Source organism: Microcaecilia unicolor, chromosome 6, assembly GCF_901765095.1.
Source record: "Microcaecilia unicolor chromosome 6, aMicUni1.1, whole genome shotgun sequence".
NCBI classification, from domain to species: Eukaryota; Metazoa; Chordata; class Amphibia; order Gymnophiona; family Siphonopidae; genus Microcaecilia; species Microcaecilia unicolor.
The window spans coordinates 240,207,962-240,227,976 of record NC_044036.1 but is presented as its reverse complement, the minus strand read 5'-3'; the positions used below and the strand labels follow the sequence as shown (position 1 = coordinate 240,227,976).

Below are 20,015 nucleotides of genomic sequence, written 5' to 3'. Positions count from 1 at the left end.
GTGCAGCACGGAGAGCACAGAACCACCGCTGGAACGAGAGAAGAATATTCCTGCTGTGGGTATGTGCAAAAATAGACCGGGGGGGGGGGAGGGAGAGAAATTTTTAAATGCCTAATGCCAGTACTGAAGAGTGCCAGAGGGCCTATAGCACAGACTATATTTGGGATTGCTTGACATGGAGTCGGAGGAGCCGGAAAACAACGTGCCCGTCACCATCTGGGACGTGGGCGAACAGGACAAGCTGCGGCCCAGCTGGAAGGATTACCCGCGACCCAGCCAGCAGCAAACAGCGACCAAGGAAGGGGGAGGAGTACTCCTTCCCTGCCTAGGAATCGCTGGAGACTGGCTGCTAAACTAACAAAACAACCGCACACCGACGCACCACCTCCATCATTTGAAAGGCATCCACTCTTTCTTCAACAGAAATGCAAACTAATAATACAAAACAAAAAAAGAATACATGGTTTCTCAGGCGGCTGCAGGTAACTCCCCACCCCCTTCCTCTTCCCCTTTTGCCGAAGCGGACAAGGATGTGCCCAACCATCCCCAGCCTCAGGCAAGCTGTCTCCCACCTCGGGGATTCCCCGAGCACCCGGAAAAAGACGGCGCTGATTCCTGCAGCGCATAAATGTTCCAGCATTCCCCTGCAGCCGGCCTGAAATGAACCAAACATACCGGATCACCCTCCGACGGCCCGAGACCGTGCTCTTCTCCCTTCCGCCAACTTAAAACAACCATCCCCGTCCTCAGGCAAGCCGTCACCCACCTCCAGGATGCCCAGAACCCAAGCCCAATGGAAAAAGATGGCGCTGCTTCCAACAGCACATTTCTCTTCCAGCATTCCCCTACAGCAGCCCTGAAATGGCCAAAAAATACCGACAAAGAACGTGCTCTTCTACCTTCCGCCCATCTAAAACAACACTGCTGCCTCAGCACAACACACAAAAAAAAACAACACTCAGCAAAGGCTGACCCCCCTACAACCACATTTACATTTCACCAACAGAAAGACCCCCCTCCACAAACCTCCTTGACAGACAAAACCACACACACACAATACAACAGAAACACACCCTCAAAGCCACACACCAATCCAACCCACTTTGCCAGCACAGCACAGCAAATCCCCCAACCCCCAAGCAAAAAACAAAACAAAAAAAGACACACATCAACAACCTGCACACACACCGCGCACACACACACACACAAAATAACTCTGTGACACATACACACACACATACAAAAAAAGCCACATGCTAGCGCCCGTTTCATTGTTTTCGGAAACGGGCCTTTTTTTACTAGTGTTCTCATAAAGTGCTAAATATTGCAAGAACAATACGTGCAATAAAATACACATAAATAATGAATAGAATAGGGACTAGACGTACAAAGCATATGAATGAAATATTATATTGGAAGGATATACTATGATGTGTGTAGTTACGGGCGGTAAGCTTATAATGAAAAGTAAGCTTATAATGAAAACTGAGAATTTTTTCATAATTACATATTCGCATGTACAATATTCCCATGGAATGCTAATGTTGCATAAAACATCTGTGTAGTAAAATCTATATAAACACATGAATAAATGAAAAAGGGATTAGGCATACAGGACATGTGAATAAAATTGTGTATTAAGAGGATATCCTATAATATATAGAGGCATATTTTCAAAGCACTTTGGGAGGCTAAGTTCCATAGGTTTCTATGGAACTTTGGGAGGCTAAGTGCTTTGAAAATGAGCCCGTATGTGTGCTAACATATTTTGAAGACATAAATATATTTACATAAATGAGAATATATATTTATGTAAATATATGTCTTCAAAAAATGTTAGCACACTATATATTATAGGATATCCTCTTAATACACAATTGTATTCACATGTCCTGTATGCTTAGTCCCTTTTTCATTTATTCATGTGTTTATATAGATTTTACTGCACAGATGTTTTATGCAACATTAGCATTCCATGGGAATATTGTACATGCGAATATGTAATTATGAAAAAATTCTCAGTTTTCATTATAAGCTTACTTTTCATTATAAGCTTACCGCCCGTAACTACACACATCATAGTATATCCTTCCAATATAATATTTCATTCATATGCTTTGTACCTCTAGTCCCTATTCTATTCATTATTTATGTGTATTTTATTGCACGCATTGTTCTTGCAATATTTAGCACATTATGAGAACATTGTATATGCGAACACATTTTTTGATGTTTAGCAAATGTTATTCCCATATTTTATCTTTGATTTTGTTTTTTTATCATATGTTGTTGCTTTACTGTGGTTTTTTTTATCATATATGGTTTATGTTTTTACTTAATTTTTCTTTATTTGCATATGTATGTTTTGATAGACTCCTGATACAGGGCCTGATGGCCGAAACACAACAGTTGTGTCGAGTCTTTTCATCAGTAAACACGCTTTTTAAGATTCTTGTCTCCAGGATTTGAATTTCCGTGGTCAAACATCCCACTCTCACTTACACTTGTGTTTTCCCGTGGAGAGTTCGAGTTCTCTGCTTGGCTGCGGATTCTTCTGAACATATATCCTAGAAAGCCAGACCACGCGAGCTCCCCCCTTACCAATACATAGTCCAGGTACTTACGCCCATTAGTCATGCACCCAGCACAGCATCCAACCTATGCAAACATTCACAAAGCCCCTCACCCTACTATCCATGATTCCTCCCCCATCACAAATTCACAAACCATCTACTAGCTGAAAAAGCCCCACTGAACTGAACACAAGAAAACATCCTGTCCCCCAAGTCCCAACCCGAAAACCAAACCCAAAAACCAAATGCAAGTAGCAGCATAATAGACCACACAGTACAGAAGAGATCCATGTAGTGCGCTCACATACACGCTGTGTCCCAGCCTCCACCAGGTACAAACACCATCCAGATCTGCCACGGTTCTACACCAAAGATCCTTGGCATCAGGGCAAGGCCTTTCATGCTGGTCCCTCAGCCTCCACGTCTCCACAGCTGGGGGCAAGCAGGGTTGGGCTCAAACTAAAGGACATACCACTTTTACTTCTAACTTCCAGGTGCTGGGACTGAACCAAGCTCCTGCAAAAAGGACAGGTTTATTCTGACCCCTAAATCCCATACTTCTCAAACTGACTGGCTTTAGGTGAGATACCTACCTGATATTGTCTTAAATTTTTAAGGCTTGTTGCTTAATCAATTTAATTAGCACTGGGAAACCTCTCTTTCTGTCTTTCTTTCTTTCTGTTCCTGCCAAGCACTGATAGAGGGGAGGGGCATTTTTACATAGCTGAAACTGCTATAATTATTGGCAATATCTAGATTTATTTAAAAGAAAAGTTATTAATATCTAGGGCAGTTTTAAAAGTAAAATAAATTGTAAAGTCCTTGATCAGACACTACCATTTTGGTCCATTCAGCTAGAGAATTCCCTTGATAGCAGCACTTAGCTGACATATTGGGACTTATAATCCCACCCACCCTCCCCAGGGTTGTCCACTCATTTATAGACAAACCAAACATCAGTAACTTTACTCCTCAGTCATACACAGGCAGTCTTGCAGGCTGATACTCCAACATAGTATGCCTGTTCATACCCATTTCAACCAATCAGGATGACTTTTATTCTCTGCAATAATTGTGCTGCTTTAGTTTCAAGGCCAATCATCTGGAAACTTAAAGCTTGTCCTATCTGTCTTCAGCTATCTACTTTAAAACAAGAGCTCTATAAAGTAATGCAAGAATTAGATGCAATTAAAGCAACTTATAGGACTGTGCAGAATCATAACTTCTCACCACTGCCTCAGAGAATAAAACCACAAAGGAACAGATGGTTCACAGTAGGCTCAGGCCGAATTCGTCATGTGACACAGAAGCATCCGCCCGCACAAGTGTTGCCACTACAAAATTCTTTTGCTCCACTACAGCACTGTGATGTTCCTGAAACTAAAATTGAAGCAGAAGAAAAAGAAAAAGCAAGGAAGAGGGAACAAAAAGATGAGAAGGTACCCAAAGAGAAAAGACACTCACAAATCACTAAACCCAAAACACATACTAGGAAATGTAGTTGGAAAGCAATGACCACAAATGCTCACAGTCTAAGCAATAAAATTCATGACCTTCAAGCCCTGATGTTGGAGACTGACTTGGACATAGTTGCAGTCACAGAGACATGGCTCAATGGTTCCCATGAATGGGATGTAAACATACCAGGCTATAATCTTTTTACATAGTAACATTGTAACATAGTAGATGACGTCAGAAAAAGACCTGCACGGTCCATCCAGTCTGCCCAACAAGACAACTCATGTGTGCTACTTTTGTGTATACTCTACTTTGATTTGTACCTGTGCTCTTCCGGGCACAGACCGTATAAGTCTGCCCAGCACTAGCCCCGCCTCCCAACCACCGGCTCTGGCACAGACCGTATAAGTCTGCCCAGCACTATCCCCGCCTCCCACCACTGGCTCTGGCACAGACCGTATAAGTCTGCCCAGCGCTATCCCTGCCTCCCAACCTCCAGTCCCGCCTCCCACCACTGGCTCTGGCACAGACCGTATAAGTCTGCCCCGCACTATCCCCGCCTCCCACTACAGGCTCTGCTATCCAATCTCGGTTAAGCTCCTGAGGATCCTTTTCTTCTGAACAGGATTCCTTTATGTTTATCCCACGTACGTTTGAATTCCGTTACCGTTTTCCTCTCCACCACCTCCCGCGGGAGGGCATTCCAAGCATCCACCACTCTCTCCGTGAAGAAATACTTCCTGACATTTTTCTTGAGTCTGCCCCCCTTCAATCTCATTTCATGTCCTCTCGTTCTACCGCCTTCGTATCTCCGGAAAAGGTTCATTTGCGGATTAATACCTTTCAAATATTTGAACGTTTGTATCATATCACCCCTGTTTCTCCTTTCCTCCAGGGTATACATGCTCAGGTCAGCAAGTCTCTCCTCATACGTCTTGTAATGCAAATCCCATACCATTCTTGTAGCTTTTCTTTGCACCTCTTCAATTTTTTTTACATCCTTAGCAAGATACGGTCTCCAAAACTGAACACAATACTCCAGGTGGGGCCTCACCAGTGACTTATACAGGGGCATCAACACTTCCTTTCTTCTGCTGGTCACACCTCTCTCTATACAGCCTAGCAACATTCTAGCTACGGCGCAGAAGGGCTCTTTCCCCTTCAGAGAGTGCTGCACCGTGGTCGGGCTGCGAGGATTCGGAGGACTCTGGCAGGCCTTCATGGTCTGAGGAGCCAGAGTCTGGTGCAGAAGTGACTCAGGATCTGGACAATCCCTCCGCGGTGATTAGGAAGGATAGAGAGGGTGGAGGAGTAGCTCTGTATGTGAGAAATGATATCACAGCAACTGAAATGACAGGGAAGTGGGGAAAGGAAGAAGCAATATGGATCACCTTAAAAAGAGGATTGAACCTTGGTCCACGTGGGTGTTGTCTACAGACCCCCGACACAATTGGAGGAACTGGATAAAGATCTGATCGCTGATATTCAAAAGTTGGGGAAGAAAAGAGAGGTGCTGTTGTTGGGAGATTTTAATCTGCCGGATGTAGATTGGAAGGTTCCTTCTGCGAAATCGGAAAGAAGTAGAGAGATTGTGGATGCTTTCCAAAGTGCTCTGCTCAGACAAATGGTGACGGAACCCACAAGGGAGGGAGCGACGCTGGATCTGGTGCTCACGAATGGGGATAGTGTGTCAAATGTCCGAGTGGCTGCGCACCTGGGAAGCAGTGACCATCAAACGGTTTGTTTTGATATAACGGCTCATGTGGTTAGCGGCCACTCTAAACTCAAAGTCCTGGACTTCAAGCGAACTGACTTTAACAAAATGGGGGAATACCTGAGGAAGGAGCTGATGGGCTGCGAGAACGCACAACACGTGGAAGGACAGTGGTCCAAGCTGAAAGAAGTAATAAACAGGGCCACAGACCTTTATGTAAGGAGAGTAAATAAAAGCAAGAGAAAAAGGAAACCGATATGGTTTTCAAAGCAAGTGGCTGAGAAAATAAAGGCTAAAGAGTTAGCATTCCAGAAATACAAAAAATCTCAAGTAGAGGAACACGGGGAGGAATACCGGATGAAACTGAAAGAAGCCAAGAGAGAGGTACGTCTGGCGAAGGCGCAAGCGGAAGAACAAATGGCTAGAAATGTACGGAGGGGAGACAAAAACTTCTTCAGGTATATTAGTGAAAGGAGAAAGACTAAAAAGGGGATTGTGAGACTAAAAGATACAGCAAAACGCTATGTAGAAAATGATGAAGAAGAAGCCAATTTGCTAAATAGATACTTTTGTTCTGTTTTCACTGAAGAAAATCCTGGGGAAGGACCGAGAGGGACTGGCAAAAGTACACCTGAGAATGAAGTGGATAGAGCACCGTTCACGGAAGAGAGTGTGTATGAACAACTTGGAAAGCTAAAGGTGGACAAAGCCATGGGGCCGGACGGGATCCACCCCAGAATACTGAGGGAGCTCAGAGAGGTTCTGGCGAGTCCTCTTAAAGATTTGTTTAATTAATCCTTGGAGACGGGAGAGGTTCCGAGGGATTGGAGAACGGCGGAGGGGGGTCCCTCTTCACAAAAGTGGTGATAGGGAAGAAGCTGGAAACTACAGGCCGGTAAGCCTCACTTCGGTTATTGGAAAAGTAATGGAAGCAATGCTGAAGGAAAGGATAGTGAATTTCCTGGAAGCCAATAAGTTGCAAGATCCGAGACAACATGGTTTAACCAAAGGGAAATTGTGCCAAACGAATCTCATTGAATTCTTTGACTGGGTGACAGGAGCTTAGCTGAAATTGGGTGGTGGGGGGAAGAGGGGTTGGTGGTTGAGAGGTTAGGATAGGGGAAGGCAGACTTATACGGGGTCTGTGCCAGAGCCGGTGATGGGAGGCGGGACTGGTGGTTGGGAGGCGGGAAATACTGCTGGACAGACTTATACGGTCTGTGCCCTGGAAAAGACAGGTACAAATCAAGGTAAGGTATACACAAATGAGTTTATCTTGGGCAGACTAGATGGACCGTGCAGGTCTTTTTCTGCCGTCATCTACTATGTTACTATATGTTGATGTACAAACTTCAGCGCGTCCGCTGCCATGTTGAAGAACTGCTGGGACCCCTTGTACCAGATCTTCAGCTTTGCAGGGTATAGCAGGGCAAATTGAATCTTTCTCCGGAACAGAAGTTGGCACACATCCCGATATGCTTTCTGCTGCTGGAACACCGCCGTGGAAAAGTCTTGAAAGCAGCGCACCACTGAGTTCTCGTATTTCAGCTGCTCCAACTTCCTGAGCGCTTTAAAAATCTCCTGCTTGTGAGCAAAGTTTAACACTTTGAATATCACTACTCTGGGTCGCGGATCATCTTTTCTCACGGGCCCCAGCCTGTGGGCACCACCCACAGCGAGCCCGTTGCCAGTGTTAGTTGGAGCACTTTGGGTAGCCAGGATTCTAAGAAAGATCTCAGGTCAGCCTCTTTGATCGTTTCCGGAAGACCTATCATCCGTATATTGCTCCTCCGCGCTCTGTTTTCCAGGTCTTCCAGTTTAGCTTACAGGCGCTCCACCTTCTGTTTTAGGGCCTTGTCCGAGTTCTCCTGCCTTCGTTCTGCGTCCTTGACGTCCGACAGCCGCTGCTTGTACTGGACAAACTCTGTCTGGATGCCTCCCAGCTTGTCGTCTATCCCTTGAAGTTGTTCCGTGATCTTTTGCAATTTCAAGTCTACGGAAACCTCCAGCATTGAAGAAACCTCTGCCGCCACTTCTGCAGCCCACGCGGAGCTCACCGTCGGAGGACTCCCGCTGCCTGCGTCCGCCATCTTATGCTCAGGCACCCGGCTTTGCGTCCCTTCCTTTTTCCACGATTTTGCCGCCATTCGCCGCTTTCACTCGCTTTCCGCGAAGCCAGAAGGTGGCACTGTATCGCTCCTGCACTCAGGTGTTAAATAGGGATATTTTCCGGTCGCGTATTGCTGCTTCAGTAGCTTTGGTAAGGAGGTAGCTCTGCACGACGACCGCCACACTCTAGCCATGCATCACGTGATCTCCACGCAAGTTATTTAATGTGTTAATCATATTTTTGACAGTTGCTCTGGTTGGATTAATTTAATCTGATGGGATGAAGTGCATCACTTAAGTAGATTTGCACTTTTAGAGCAAGGTACTGTACTCCCTATTCTTAATCCATTTGAAAGCAAACCTTGATTATGACAAGAGACGTTTTGTCCCCAGAGACATGCTTGTGAAGTATTTAGTTATCAAATTTTTGTAACGTTCCAGTAAGATGCCAGAATGGCTTTAATTATGTTTAGAAAGAATAGTGAACTCCTGAATTTCATCACTCCCCATTTGCTTTACAAAGAATAGGAAGAGGAAAGCTAATGATACAGACCTAGCAATTTTTAAAAGTTATTTTTCTTAATATCTTCTATTTTCCAGGCTTCTGTAAATCATAGATTCCCGGTTACGTACACCTACATCTGATGACGTCATTGCATAAATCTGATTGTTTTTAAACTAGTATTATTAGCTCTTACAACCGGTAACAATAAACTCTGTCACCATTTAAAAATTAGCAAGGAGGAAAAGACCTCAAAAGGCTCACAGTACACAGTGATTATACACCTAATTGCTAAAGTACTTCTAGAGCCATTACCTCATCATCGGCCAAAAAACCACCTGCAAAAAAATTGACTTTTTTATTTTTCTTATATTATGCTCATATAATTCCAAAATTGTTAAAAAAGAAAAAAAATCTGTATCTTCAAATACTGTGCAGATACCGTTACTTAAGCATTCAGTTAATCAAAGGTCACTTAGCTTTCAACCATTTAGTCTGTAGTTCCATCCATCGGATGCAAGGTTGTTTAAGTCAAGGATATTTTAACTTCAGACCTTCTTATTAGTTTAGTGATAACATACATCCAAGCTATTTTAATTGCTGCTTTTGCACATCTGTATCCAGCCTCTATCTGCTCTCAGAATACACTGAGAAAATTTAGTGTCTTTATCAGATGAATATCTTGCTTTAAGACAAGGGCTTTTCTCCACACCCCAAGGTCAAGATTAACATTTTGATGGGCAAGCAACCCCATCCCCCACCCCCCCCCCCCCCATTAATAAATATATTTGTATATCCCCAACAAATATCTGCACATTCCCAGAGCTGACACAGTGCTATCATTAACAACTATCTCTTGTTACACTTTCCCTGCTTTAAAAACATGAAATACAAATCCACATTGGCTAAAGATTTTTTTCTGAAGTGAGCACTAAATGGTGGAATTCCATCCTGAGAAAAGTTAGACTGATCAGTAATTACTTAACTTTCTGTAAATTTTTGAAAACCATTCTATTCAATAAATTTTTGTCATAGAGAATACAGTTGTAATCCAGTTTCAATTTCTCTGTTGATGTATCTTATTCTTATCGTCTCTGTGTATCCGTTATACTATCATTGTACTCTCTCTGGTTAATTTGTTAACCACATTGAACTGGTTTTAATTCCAGATAATGTGGGATATAAGTACCAATAAATAAACTGGTAATAAATGATTTTCTTTCCTTTCCTTTTTCATCTTGACATTTTTATTTTTTTTAATCATTTTGGATTCCATCTCTTTTCTTACTTTCTACTTGCTAGTCTTCTGTCTTTTTTTTTTTCAGTCTCCTCCACTTTTTCTCTTCTTTACTTCTGTCTTTCTGCTTTTGTCCTTAGCTAGATTCCACTCCTCTTCCCCCTCTTTTCATTAATCTGTTTATCAGCTTTCCAGTCTCATGCTTAGCTTTCTATTCCAGTCAACCATGATCTATCACAGCTACCCTCTTGCACTGAATCCCTCCCAGCCTTCATCTACCTGTTCCTTCATGGTCACTCATCTCCTTGGCTTTGGGTTCTGTTCTTCCATCTTATCTTCCCATTGCTTTTCACCTCCCCCTATTACCATTTTCTTCCTTCCCTTCTAAAACCCCTGTCCTTTATACTGCATGTTCACTTCTTTCTACTCTTCTGAACTCTGTCACAGTACCCCAGTCCAAATAGTATACATCACTTCCCCCCTGTGCAGCCCCTGATTCACCATATAATCCCCAAAGTTTTGAAAAGAATCACATTGAATATTTCAAATCACTGAGAAGGCTCTTGGAGAGTTCACTGAGTAGGAGTCACCTTTTGGTGATCTGAAAAGCTAGGAGTGGTATAGGAGGGGGGAGTAAGCAAAGGACAGGGTTCCCAGAAGTATAGAAGATTGGCAACCTTGCCATGACCCCAGCAACCCTGCCCCCTTCTCTAGCATGTCTCCTGTTTTTCCTCCTTCCCTAGTACGTTGCTTCCCTCCCTCTTCCCCTTTCCTGCATCTAGTCCCTTCAACCAGTAATTTGATTGGCCTTAGGTAATGATGAAGAACTTTCTTACATTGGTGCAAACCCTGTATTATTTTGGTAGCTATTTTCTGAACAGTCTCTAGCCAGTCCATATCCTTCCTGTAGTGTTTCTGAGATTTGTTTATTATTTTAGTTTCAACAATTTTTATTGATGATTTAGCATATTATCATTGCCATCAAGTTCCACCGATAAACTCGTTGTTAGTACATACTGAACAAAGACATGTCTTATATTCAACTCAAATCAGGTGTTAAATCTAACAGCAAATCCCCTCCCCCTGCCCCCCAACTAACTCCTGTTGTACCCCTACATTCCCCATTGCTCAATCATTCCTTGTGAGGCCTGAATTCTTATAACTCCACAAGACCAATAAGTGAATGAAACACCATTAAATATTACCCTCCCTCCCTCCCTATTCCCCTCCCAGCATAAAGAGTGATAAGTAGGTTCCTCCTATATCTCAGCAAATTACACGAATTCCCATCCAATCATAGCTCATTTAGCACCAAGCTCCTTCCCCTAGAGGACAAGGATGACAAATATGGGTCCCAGAGCTTCAAAAAAGCACGCCTTTCTTCTGTATGACCTCGTCTCCCGTGCTTTCCATACCATCAGTTGATGAAGTTGATTGCGCCAGTGCCAGTATGCTGGCGACCCCTCTGACATCCAGGATTGTAAGATACATTTTCACGCTAGTAAAAAGGCCTTCTGAGGCAGCATCGTGGTCATCGCTACCCTTCCCACTCTTGGACCAGGGCTATCCAATTACAATATAGAGGGGGTACGCACCAGTGGGCGTCAAATTATACATGAGAGGTATCTGATGATTTGCTTCCAAAAACGTTGGATTTTATCGCAACTCCAAAAGGCATGATAATACGTATTATCTGATAGTTTACATTTGGGACACAGTGCAGAGGGCAGTCCCCCGCTTGAACCATCTGTACCTGAGTGAAATAGACTCTATGCAAGACCCGAAAGTAACACTCTCTATAACTTGCATTACTCGTATGCCTTTGATTAAGGCAAGCACTTTTGTTTATTATTTTAAATGATGATAGATGCTTTATCATTTTAGTCACATCTTGAAAACCATTTCTCTCTCTCTCTCTCTCTCTCTCTCTCTCTCTCTCTATCTATCTATCTATCTATCTATATATATATATATATATATATATATATATATATATATATATATATATATATTAGCATAAACATTTGTTGCGCTTTCTGTAGCTTCTTTCAGATTGGCCACCTGTTTATCCATGTTATGGTTACCCTCGCACCCTGCCAGCACCTTCTCAAGGTACTTTCCCATTTTACAAAAGTTGGTATGCTGTCAGATACAGGACTTCTGACTTGTAACTCCTATTGTCTTGGCCAGACTGACCAAGGAGTAGTCAGTGAAGTGGAAAGATATTATTAGAAGCAGTCAACCGTAAACTAGATGTACCTTTTATGCAGTTAAGTTACCATGTGCGGTAATTTTTTTCCTCAACATTTATTGATTTTAGTGTCCAATGTTCTCATCAATCTGTTCCCATATGGCTTATTACGGGAACATTGGACACTAAAGGGTTAAGTGCATCTGTGTAACATCTGTACATTGAGGTGAAATTAAGTGATCTGTATTGCTGCAGTAAAGGTAAATGTATTGTATATTAACTGTAAGGCACAATTCATGCATTTTCTTCCTTACTCAGTGCTATGCATGTACAGCTTAATTCACATGACGCTACACTGTTCAAGTGTTTTTTTTTAAATACAACTCTAACAACTGGACGGCGCGGCGCCCTTGAAGACAGGCGCCCTCCTGCGGTGCTTACCCCGCTTACCGGGTTAGCACGGCCCTGTTTACATGCTTTCGCTTCATGTGCTGTTGGTGGGTCATTACAAGTTAATTGTTCAGATAAGTTAATTTTGATGACACATTTTGATATATTGTTCCAGGCTGAGTCTGCATTGCACAGAATATTTTTTTATTGACTTGGGGAGGTTTTTTTATGCCTATGAGATCATTACCCTTAAAATCCTCATTGCCATTCTGAGGTGGTGGTGAGGTTCTGAGGCTTTTTCCTCCCCTTGTCTTTTTTTGCCTTTGTGATTCATGTCATTCTGTAGTCGTGTGGTTGATACCTGATTGTGTGTTCTATGAAGAGTGTATGAGGAGTTTTTGGTTACGTTTTTTTCTCTCCTTATCTCTTGGTGTACTTTATATTGCACACACATTTATACCAGCTCCAGAAGTATTTTATAAAGACACATAGGCACCTATGTTTCTTATAAAATGGGCTAGAAATAGGTGCCTTCTTGCCCTCTCAACCTAGGCAATCTGTTTAACCCCTCTCTCCCCCCCCCCCCCCCCCCCCCCCCGGTGTCAAAGCACTGCATTAACTTTTGTTTGTTTCTATACATTTTTATTAATAAACCAAGAAAATACAAAATTACATGATAACAGAGGTACCCCCCTATAACAAAAGTGCCTATCCATATAACCCCCCCTTCCACCCTAAATTCCCTCCCCCCCCCCCCCCCCCAACAACCCAATTAGTCCACAAGGAACAGTTTTGAGGTACGCTGTGGTTCTTCAGTGTCCCCCCATCACACCTCGAAAGAACCCCCCTCCCTTACTGCTCTCTATTCCTCCCAGCCAACATAGTTGTCAGATGGCAGTGCATTAACTTTTTGCACAGCTGTGTTCTAACAGTGCATGTGAATTCCCGCATTAAATACTTAACATGGTTTAGTAAAAGGACCCCATAGATTTGTATTAAAAAGGTTCTATTTGAATGTGCCCACTTGTGCCGACACTTTGGCACAATGCATAGATAATAAAGTAAATCAGTAGTTCCGAAACCTGGTCCTGGAGTCACCCCAGCCAGTCAGGTTTTCAGGTTATCCACAATGAATATTAATGAGATAGATTTGCGTGCAGTGATGGCAGAGCTTGCAAATTTCTCTCGTTCTTATTCATTGTGGATACCCTGAAAACCTGACTAGCTGTGGTGGTTCCAGGTAGTTTGGGAACCACTGGATTAAATAACATTCTTTGGGCTAACAAGAAAGCAAAAGTGACGGGGCACTGTTTGTTAGGGAACTGGGATCGGGGGGATGGGTCTTCCCAACTTGAGGCAGTATAATATTGTTTGTCTTTTGAGATATGCCCCATTCAATTTGCTCTCGTTTTTGCAGGTGGATGGCTCGTTGATCCCTAAACATTTGAGATATAGTGTGTTATTGAGCCCTTTACGAGAAGCATGGCGGGTATTGGTGAAGGGCCTAGGAGGGGATCTACGAATTACTGATCTGTTGTCTATTAAGGGGAATCCTGCTTTTCAACCGGGTCTAGATAATTCAGATTTTACCAGGTGGGGAGAGTTGGGACTTGATTATTTGCTACAGATGCGAATGGAGCCCTGAAGCCTTTGGATCTTCTGAGGGGCTATTGGGGTGATACTTTTGCATATTGTCAATTAAAACATTATGTACAGTCCCTCAATGTGGACGCTTTGAACAGAGGCACATTGGATCCAGTCCTAAAAACCTTTTTGATACTATATCGGCAGATGCGCATTTTGGGTATTACATAGTGCTTACTTTACTCAAGTTGAATTGTACAAAGCGGGCGGAGTGCAGTTGCTCCGTTGCCCTAAATGTCAGATACATTCCAATACGTTCTTCCATGCTTTTTGGGAATGTGTAGTGATATGCTGTTTTTGTCGTAAGGTTACGGAATATCTTTCCTTCCTTTTTCCCTGCACCATTGATGGTACTCCAGTTCAACTGGTGTTAGACTGCCCTGGGTCCTTTAGGGGGTCCACGGTGGAAGGTATTTTGCTTTTTCGCAAATTGTACTTGTTGGCGAGGAAATGCATTTTGCTGGAATGGACCTCGGCGCAACCGCCTGATTTTTGGCATTGGCATAACTTGGTTCATTTATTGCTGTCTTGGGAGGTAAGGGGGTCCTTTAAGCGCAAAACCCAATTTTTAAAGATTTGGGGGGTATATCTGGATACACTATCACTGCACGGTAGGAGTCTGGTCCTAAATGCATTGGGAGAATGATGAGTGGGGGTATTTTTCCTACTAGGAGATAGTTTGTCATTTCCCTGGGCTGGGTTGGGATAGGAGTATGAGAAAGAGAGGAGAATGTGTGTGTGGGGGGGGGGGGAGTGGGGAACAAAGAGCAGTAATTATCTGAAAGCACAGTTTTGGGAACACGAAGATCTTGTGCCCCCGGAATAAGAATATTTTTTTGGCCTTCAATAACAACGGTTTGTATTTAACTAACTGGTAGGGCGGTGGGAGGGAACGTTTTGGGAGGGGGGAGGAGCAATTGGGTTTTATCGAGAAGAGGGGAGGGGGTAGTTGAAGTTCAATATCAGCACTATTAACATGAGTGAATTGTTTCTTTCACTTGGTTGAATAAATATGTATGTAGTTTAAGCATATTCAGTATGCAGGGGAAAATGTTCGGCCATAGAGAATGAGTAAGACCTGCAGATTACTCAGCAAGAAAATTATAGTTGGGACGTTACCATAGGAAATGTGTTTAACAAGCGAACAATATTAGAAGGAGGGGGTGGGGATAAAAGATAAAAGTTTGATAGCGGTATGTATCACATTGTCCATAATGAATACTTTTTTCTATTTGAATCTTTGTTTCTTTACCATGTGGATATGATTCCTTTGTACTGTTATTAATAAAAACGTTGAAATTAAATAACATACTTTGGGGGAAAATCCAGAAGAAACTAGAACCAAAAAAACTAAACCAAACCTGAGAATAAGGAAGTGTTGAGCAGATTTTCAGTGCTACAAGGAAGTGCTGGAGGCAGGTTTCTCCATTGCATTGTAACTTCTGGGTCTGCTGAAAAGCAATGTAGGTTTCAACACTACTGCACAAACATCAGCATATGGCTATTGCAGGAAAAGGGGAACTCCAGCTGTACAGTATATGTTGTGATTGTGTTTTCAGGGTCATCCTGCTTCTTTCACTATCACATAGAAGAGGTCACGTGTGCTTCTCATTTTGAACTTGACTGTTTTCCATAGTCACACCAGTAATAATAGGCCTCGAAGCCGTGGTTTGGACTGCTAAAGAAGATTGTATACAAACACACAGTGTTTTAGAATTGTAGATGAACTTGAGTCCAGCCCTGTAATCACTAGATTCTTCCCAATTAGAAGTAGAAAAGGGACATAATTTGTCTGATCACTCACTTGTTACGTTAGGGAAACTAGTAAATCCTTACGAAAGAATCAATGATATGGTGGTATAAGGTTTGATAAAACCTGGCACCCTCTTAAATGAACTGAAAAAGACTAATGCAGGGTTGGGGAGTGAAGTCAAACAAGGCCTGAAGAATGGAAAAGCAGGAACTATAATTATTTTTTCACACAGGTTGAAAATGAGAAATCACTGGAGCACGAAACAAAATATGTGAGTGAACACCTCGGGAAGCTGCTGGACTTCATTTGGTATATGAAAGAGAATGCAGAACTTGAGCGTCAGCTGAGCTACTCCTTGGTGCACATCCCAGCCAACAACTCTGTGCCCACCATACCTGACCTCTCCAAGTTCACAGAGTTCTTAAAGAAAATCGAGGCTCTTGACCAGAAGACGGTGACTTTTGAGAACATTGTTTGTGTACTGAATCGTGAAGTGGAAAGAATATCGATAATGATTGAGGCATACAATCGGCAACATCGGCTTGACCAGGAAAAAATTGAGTCTCTCAGTATGAAGGTCTGTGGTGGAATTTTTTAGTATCTTCATATGTAAAGCTCTGTGCATTTTTTTTCCTCACTGTACGTTGTGTAAGCTATAGGAGCCTAAGGGAAAAACCAAGTGATATTAAAGAAAACTTCCTTAGTGTCAGCAGCAGATGAAACCAGATACTTGTGGGTAATGACCATCTACCGGCAGGTGGAGATAGAGCGCTGAATGCACTGCCTTATAGGATGGAATGCTTTCTGGTCAGTCAGTATTCTGTATCTCCAGCAGGCGGATGGATGGTCTCTCAGAAGCTCCTTGTCTCATCTGTGGCAGCTCCTGTTCTGGGTCTGTTAGTTCAGTTGAGCTTTGGGGTGTGTGGATGAACAGTTCCACCTTTAGAGGGTACACCTGGTCACCCCAGGTCCCTCCCCCACCCTTTTGCCCTCTCCTGCCCTTCATTCTCCTTCCTCAATGTAGATACCATGCTGCATTAAAAAAGAAAAAAAAATTCTTCCCTGAAAATTTTCTTTCCTTTAGTCGCCAGCAAATGAAGCCAGAGCCCCACCCTAGTTTTTGGGGTTTCTCTCGGTTCTTTCTCTTGGGCGGGGTATATGCATTTTTATGTTTTAGGTGAACTGTTGTGCTTGAATTTCATCTTGACAGTTTTTGGTTTATCAAGGTACCCTGTGGGGAAGGAGAAATTTGATAATTCTGTTTCCTTCTGCTTTGTTATGAGAAATACTTACTGACCAAGAAGCATTCTATCCTATAAGACAGTGCAGTTCAGCGCTCTTTATGTCCACCTGCTGGTAGATGGTCATAACCCACAAGTATCTGGATTCATCTGCTGCTACTAAAGGAAAGAAAATTATCAGGGAAGACATAATTTTTCAATTTTAGTCATAGTGTATGAAACTTCAAACAGACATTTAGTAGCCTAATTATTTAGAGCTAGCTCATAGAATCTTTTACCCGAGGCTACGGAAGGTTAAGTGACTCTCCAAAGATTAGAACGAGCAGCCAGTAGGATTTGAACCAGGGCTTCCCCTGGTTGTCAGCCCATTGCTTTAACCATTAGGCTATTCATTCAATAACATTTTCCTTGTGTCAGTCGTAAAATATATATATTACAATTTGTAATTTGGCCTATTAGTTTCCTCCTCTTTTTGGGCTGCCAGATCTGTGAAAACTAGACTGTTATGGGGGTAATTCTATATTAGTACACCTATATAAAGGGGCATATTCTATAAAAGATAGTGTGGGGGGGGGGGCTTACCTGCTGGTGATATGTGGACCCACATGTATGCACCTATATGCTGCTATTCTAATCAATTATGTACACAGTCGGCGTGTAAATGTTAGTGTCTACCTTATAGACTTACCCCTTTATTGGGTTGTGGTGTCATGAGCCTTTGTTTTGCTTGTGATTTATAAACCACCTTTTTAGTGACTATCCTTGTCTAAGGGCCACAGACTGCAATTCCCTTAGAACTCAGTATGCATGCATCCCTAATTCTGGCCAGCAGGTGTCACACATTCTCTGAGGACAAGCAGGCTGCTTGTTCTCACATGTAGGTCGGCATCCACAGCGGCCCAGGAAATGGCAACTTTTTTCACAGCAAAATTAAAAAAACGTTTTGCCAGAGCCTTCTGGTGCACCAACTGCGCGCACGACTCCCCCCCCCCCCCCCCCCCCGTCACGTGAGCGTTCCCGCTCAGTTTTTTCTTGTCCGCGGTGAGGTGAACAGGTTTTTCCCTGTTCACTTTGCTGGCCCAGGAAGAGAGTCTTGACGATTCTTTTGATATTTCTTTCTTTTATCGTTATTCGTTCTTTTTTTAAAACAAAAAAAGCTAAAATCCGGTATTTTTTCTTAGTTTTTCCACTTTCTAAGTTTTCTTTCTTTTCGACGCAGCCGACCTTTTCCCCTTTTGTGCCTTTTACTTTTTTGGCACGTTTGCGTCATCTAATTTCGCTGAAGCTGTTTTTCCTTCCAAGCCCAACAAGAGAAGCTTTTTGGGACTCAGTCCGGTCCTTCGACATCGGTACCGAGGTCGGCGTCATAGACATTGAGGGACGCATCAACAGCGGGATTGAAGGTAATTGCTGCGGAACAACCTACTCGTGCTGGGAGCAGTGAGGCATTGAGTGGGTCTCCACTTGTCTCGAGGCCTCCAGTTATGCAGGCCCCCTGGGACCGACCTTTGTCGGACCCGGCCCCGAGGAGACGTGAGGATTCCACGTCTTCCTCATCGGTACCGAGGAGTCTCGATGACAGGGGTCGAACGAAGGCTAAGAAGCACTGTCATCGTTCCCATTCGACACATGGTGCCGGGAGCTCCGGGACGTCGAATTCGGCACCCGAGAAGTGTTGGCGCTGAGAGGATCACTCTCTCTCTATTCAGGAGGGGCCAATGCGTCGGTCTAGCAGCCCAGTCGGTACCTGCTCCCAAGCCTTGACAGATTCTGCCACCAGCTCCTTTACCGACCCCGCAGCCTTGTCCAATGGCGGCTCTCGACGAGCGCATCAGGGCCCTGCTTCCAGAGCTTCTGGAAGGGTTGCTGTGCCAGTCTGCTTTGGTGTTGGGGGTGCTTGCGCCTTCCGTACCGTCAGCTCTGGAGGTAAGAGGCAGTGTTTTCTCTTACTTTTTAAAAAAGGCTTTTTGCGGCGTTGTTTTTATTCTCCCCCTTTCTTGTGTTCGGTGGCACTCTTGTTTGGTTCGAGCAAGCCTCACGTCAAACCCATCTAAGTCAGTTAAACGCTGCTCCCAGTGTGGGAACCGGCAAGCAGTGTCAGCATGCGATTTTTGTGTGCGGGAACCCGCGCAGGCAGCGCAGCTCAAGTCAGTGGAGCAGCCTGTTCTTGAGGCAGCAGCGCCGCTTGATTCTCTTTCGGCAGAAAAAGCGGGTGCTGCAGGGACGCATGCTTTGGCGGCCACGTTTTTTTCTTATGATTAGCTGGCAGCACCCCCGCCAGCTTTAGGTTTACAGAACCCTCTCAGCCCGCCCTCTTTATTGCTGGGGGAGGGGCATTGAAAACATGTAGGGCTAAGCTGGTCTTTATATGCCCTCCCCCACTAGGGGACCTATCGGTTCTTTATCCTAGATTCCCGTGAAGAGGTCAAGTGAAATTGAAATAAAGCATATATACGAAATATATATGCAGGGTTCTACAGCCCACTCTTTTCTCAAAGGTCTCGTTCCCCACCTCCATCTAATGTACCCAAGAGACAGCACTTAGAATTTTTCCAGGATTTGGATGCAGCCTCTGGTGGTTCGGAGGTGGTGGCTAGACTATTCAAAAGAACTTCCAGAGCTGCTTATTCGCTCTCTTGAAATATTGAATATTTTGTTGCCTGATTCGACAGAGGAGCCTTCAGTGACTCCCTCTATTATGTCGGGAACGAAGCGTCCTCCTAATACCTTTCATAGATATGACGCCATGAAAATCCTCATTTCGGCCCAATGGGATTCTCCAGATTCGGGCCTTAGGGTAGCCAATGCTATGGTGAGACTCTACCAGCTGCTGTCTGACAAGTTAGTGTCCTTACGTCTCCCTACGGAAGACTTTTTAATTACAGTGGTCACAAAAAAGACCACCTTTCCCGTTGAAGGGGGTACAGCCCTTAAGGACCCACAGGATAGAAAGTTGGAGTCTTCTCTAAAGATGTCCTTTGAGGTGGCGGCTTTATGCCTTCAAGCGTCTGTTTGTGGTTCTTACGCTGCCCATGCTTGGCTCTCTTGGGTGCAGAAGGCGTCTTCTCCCGAGGAACTTCTGAATTCCTTACCAGCCCTTGAATCTGGTCTGGCTTTTCTATCGGATCTCCTTTATGACCTTCTTCAATCATCATCGAAAGAGCTTTCTTTAGCGGTTACTGCTCACCGCTGGCTTTGGCTAC

The 20,015-nt window shown here is 43.7% G+C and overlaps 1 protein-coding gene across 1 annotated transcript in view; it reads left to right on the top strand.

The window, feature by feature from the left end:
* TRAF2 (TNF receptor associated factor 2) overlaps window positions 1–20,015 on the top strand; it is a 269,754-nt gene that overhangs the window by 217,029 nt on the left and 32,710 nt on the right. The window contains 1 exon segment of the mRNA XM_030206936.1: window positions 15,804–16,148. Coding sequence (XP_030062796.1) covers window positions 15,804–16,148 — 345 coding nt within the window.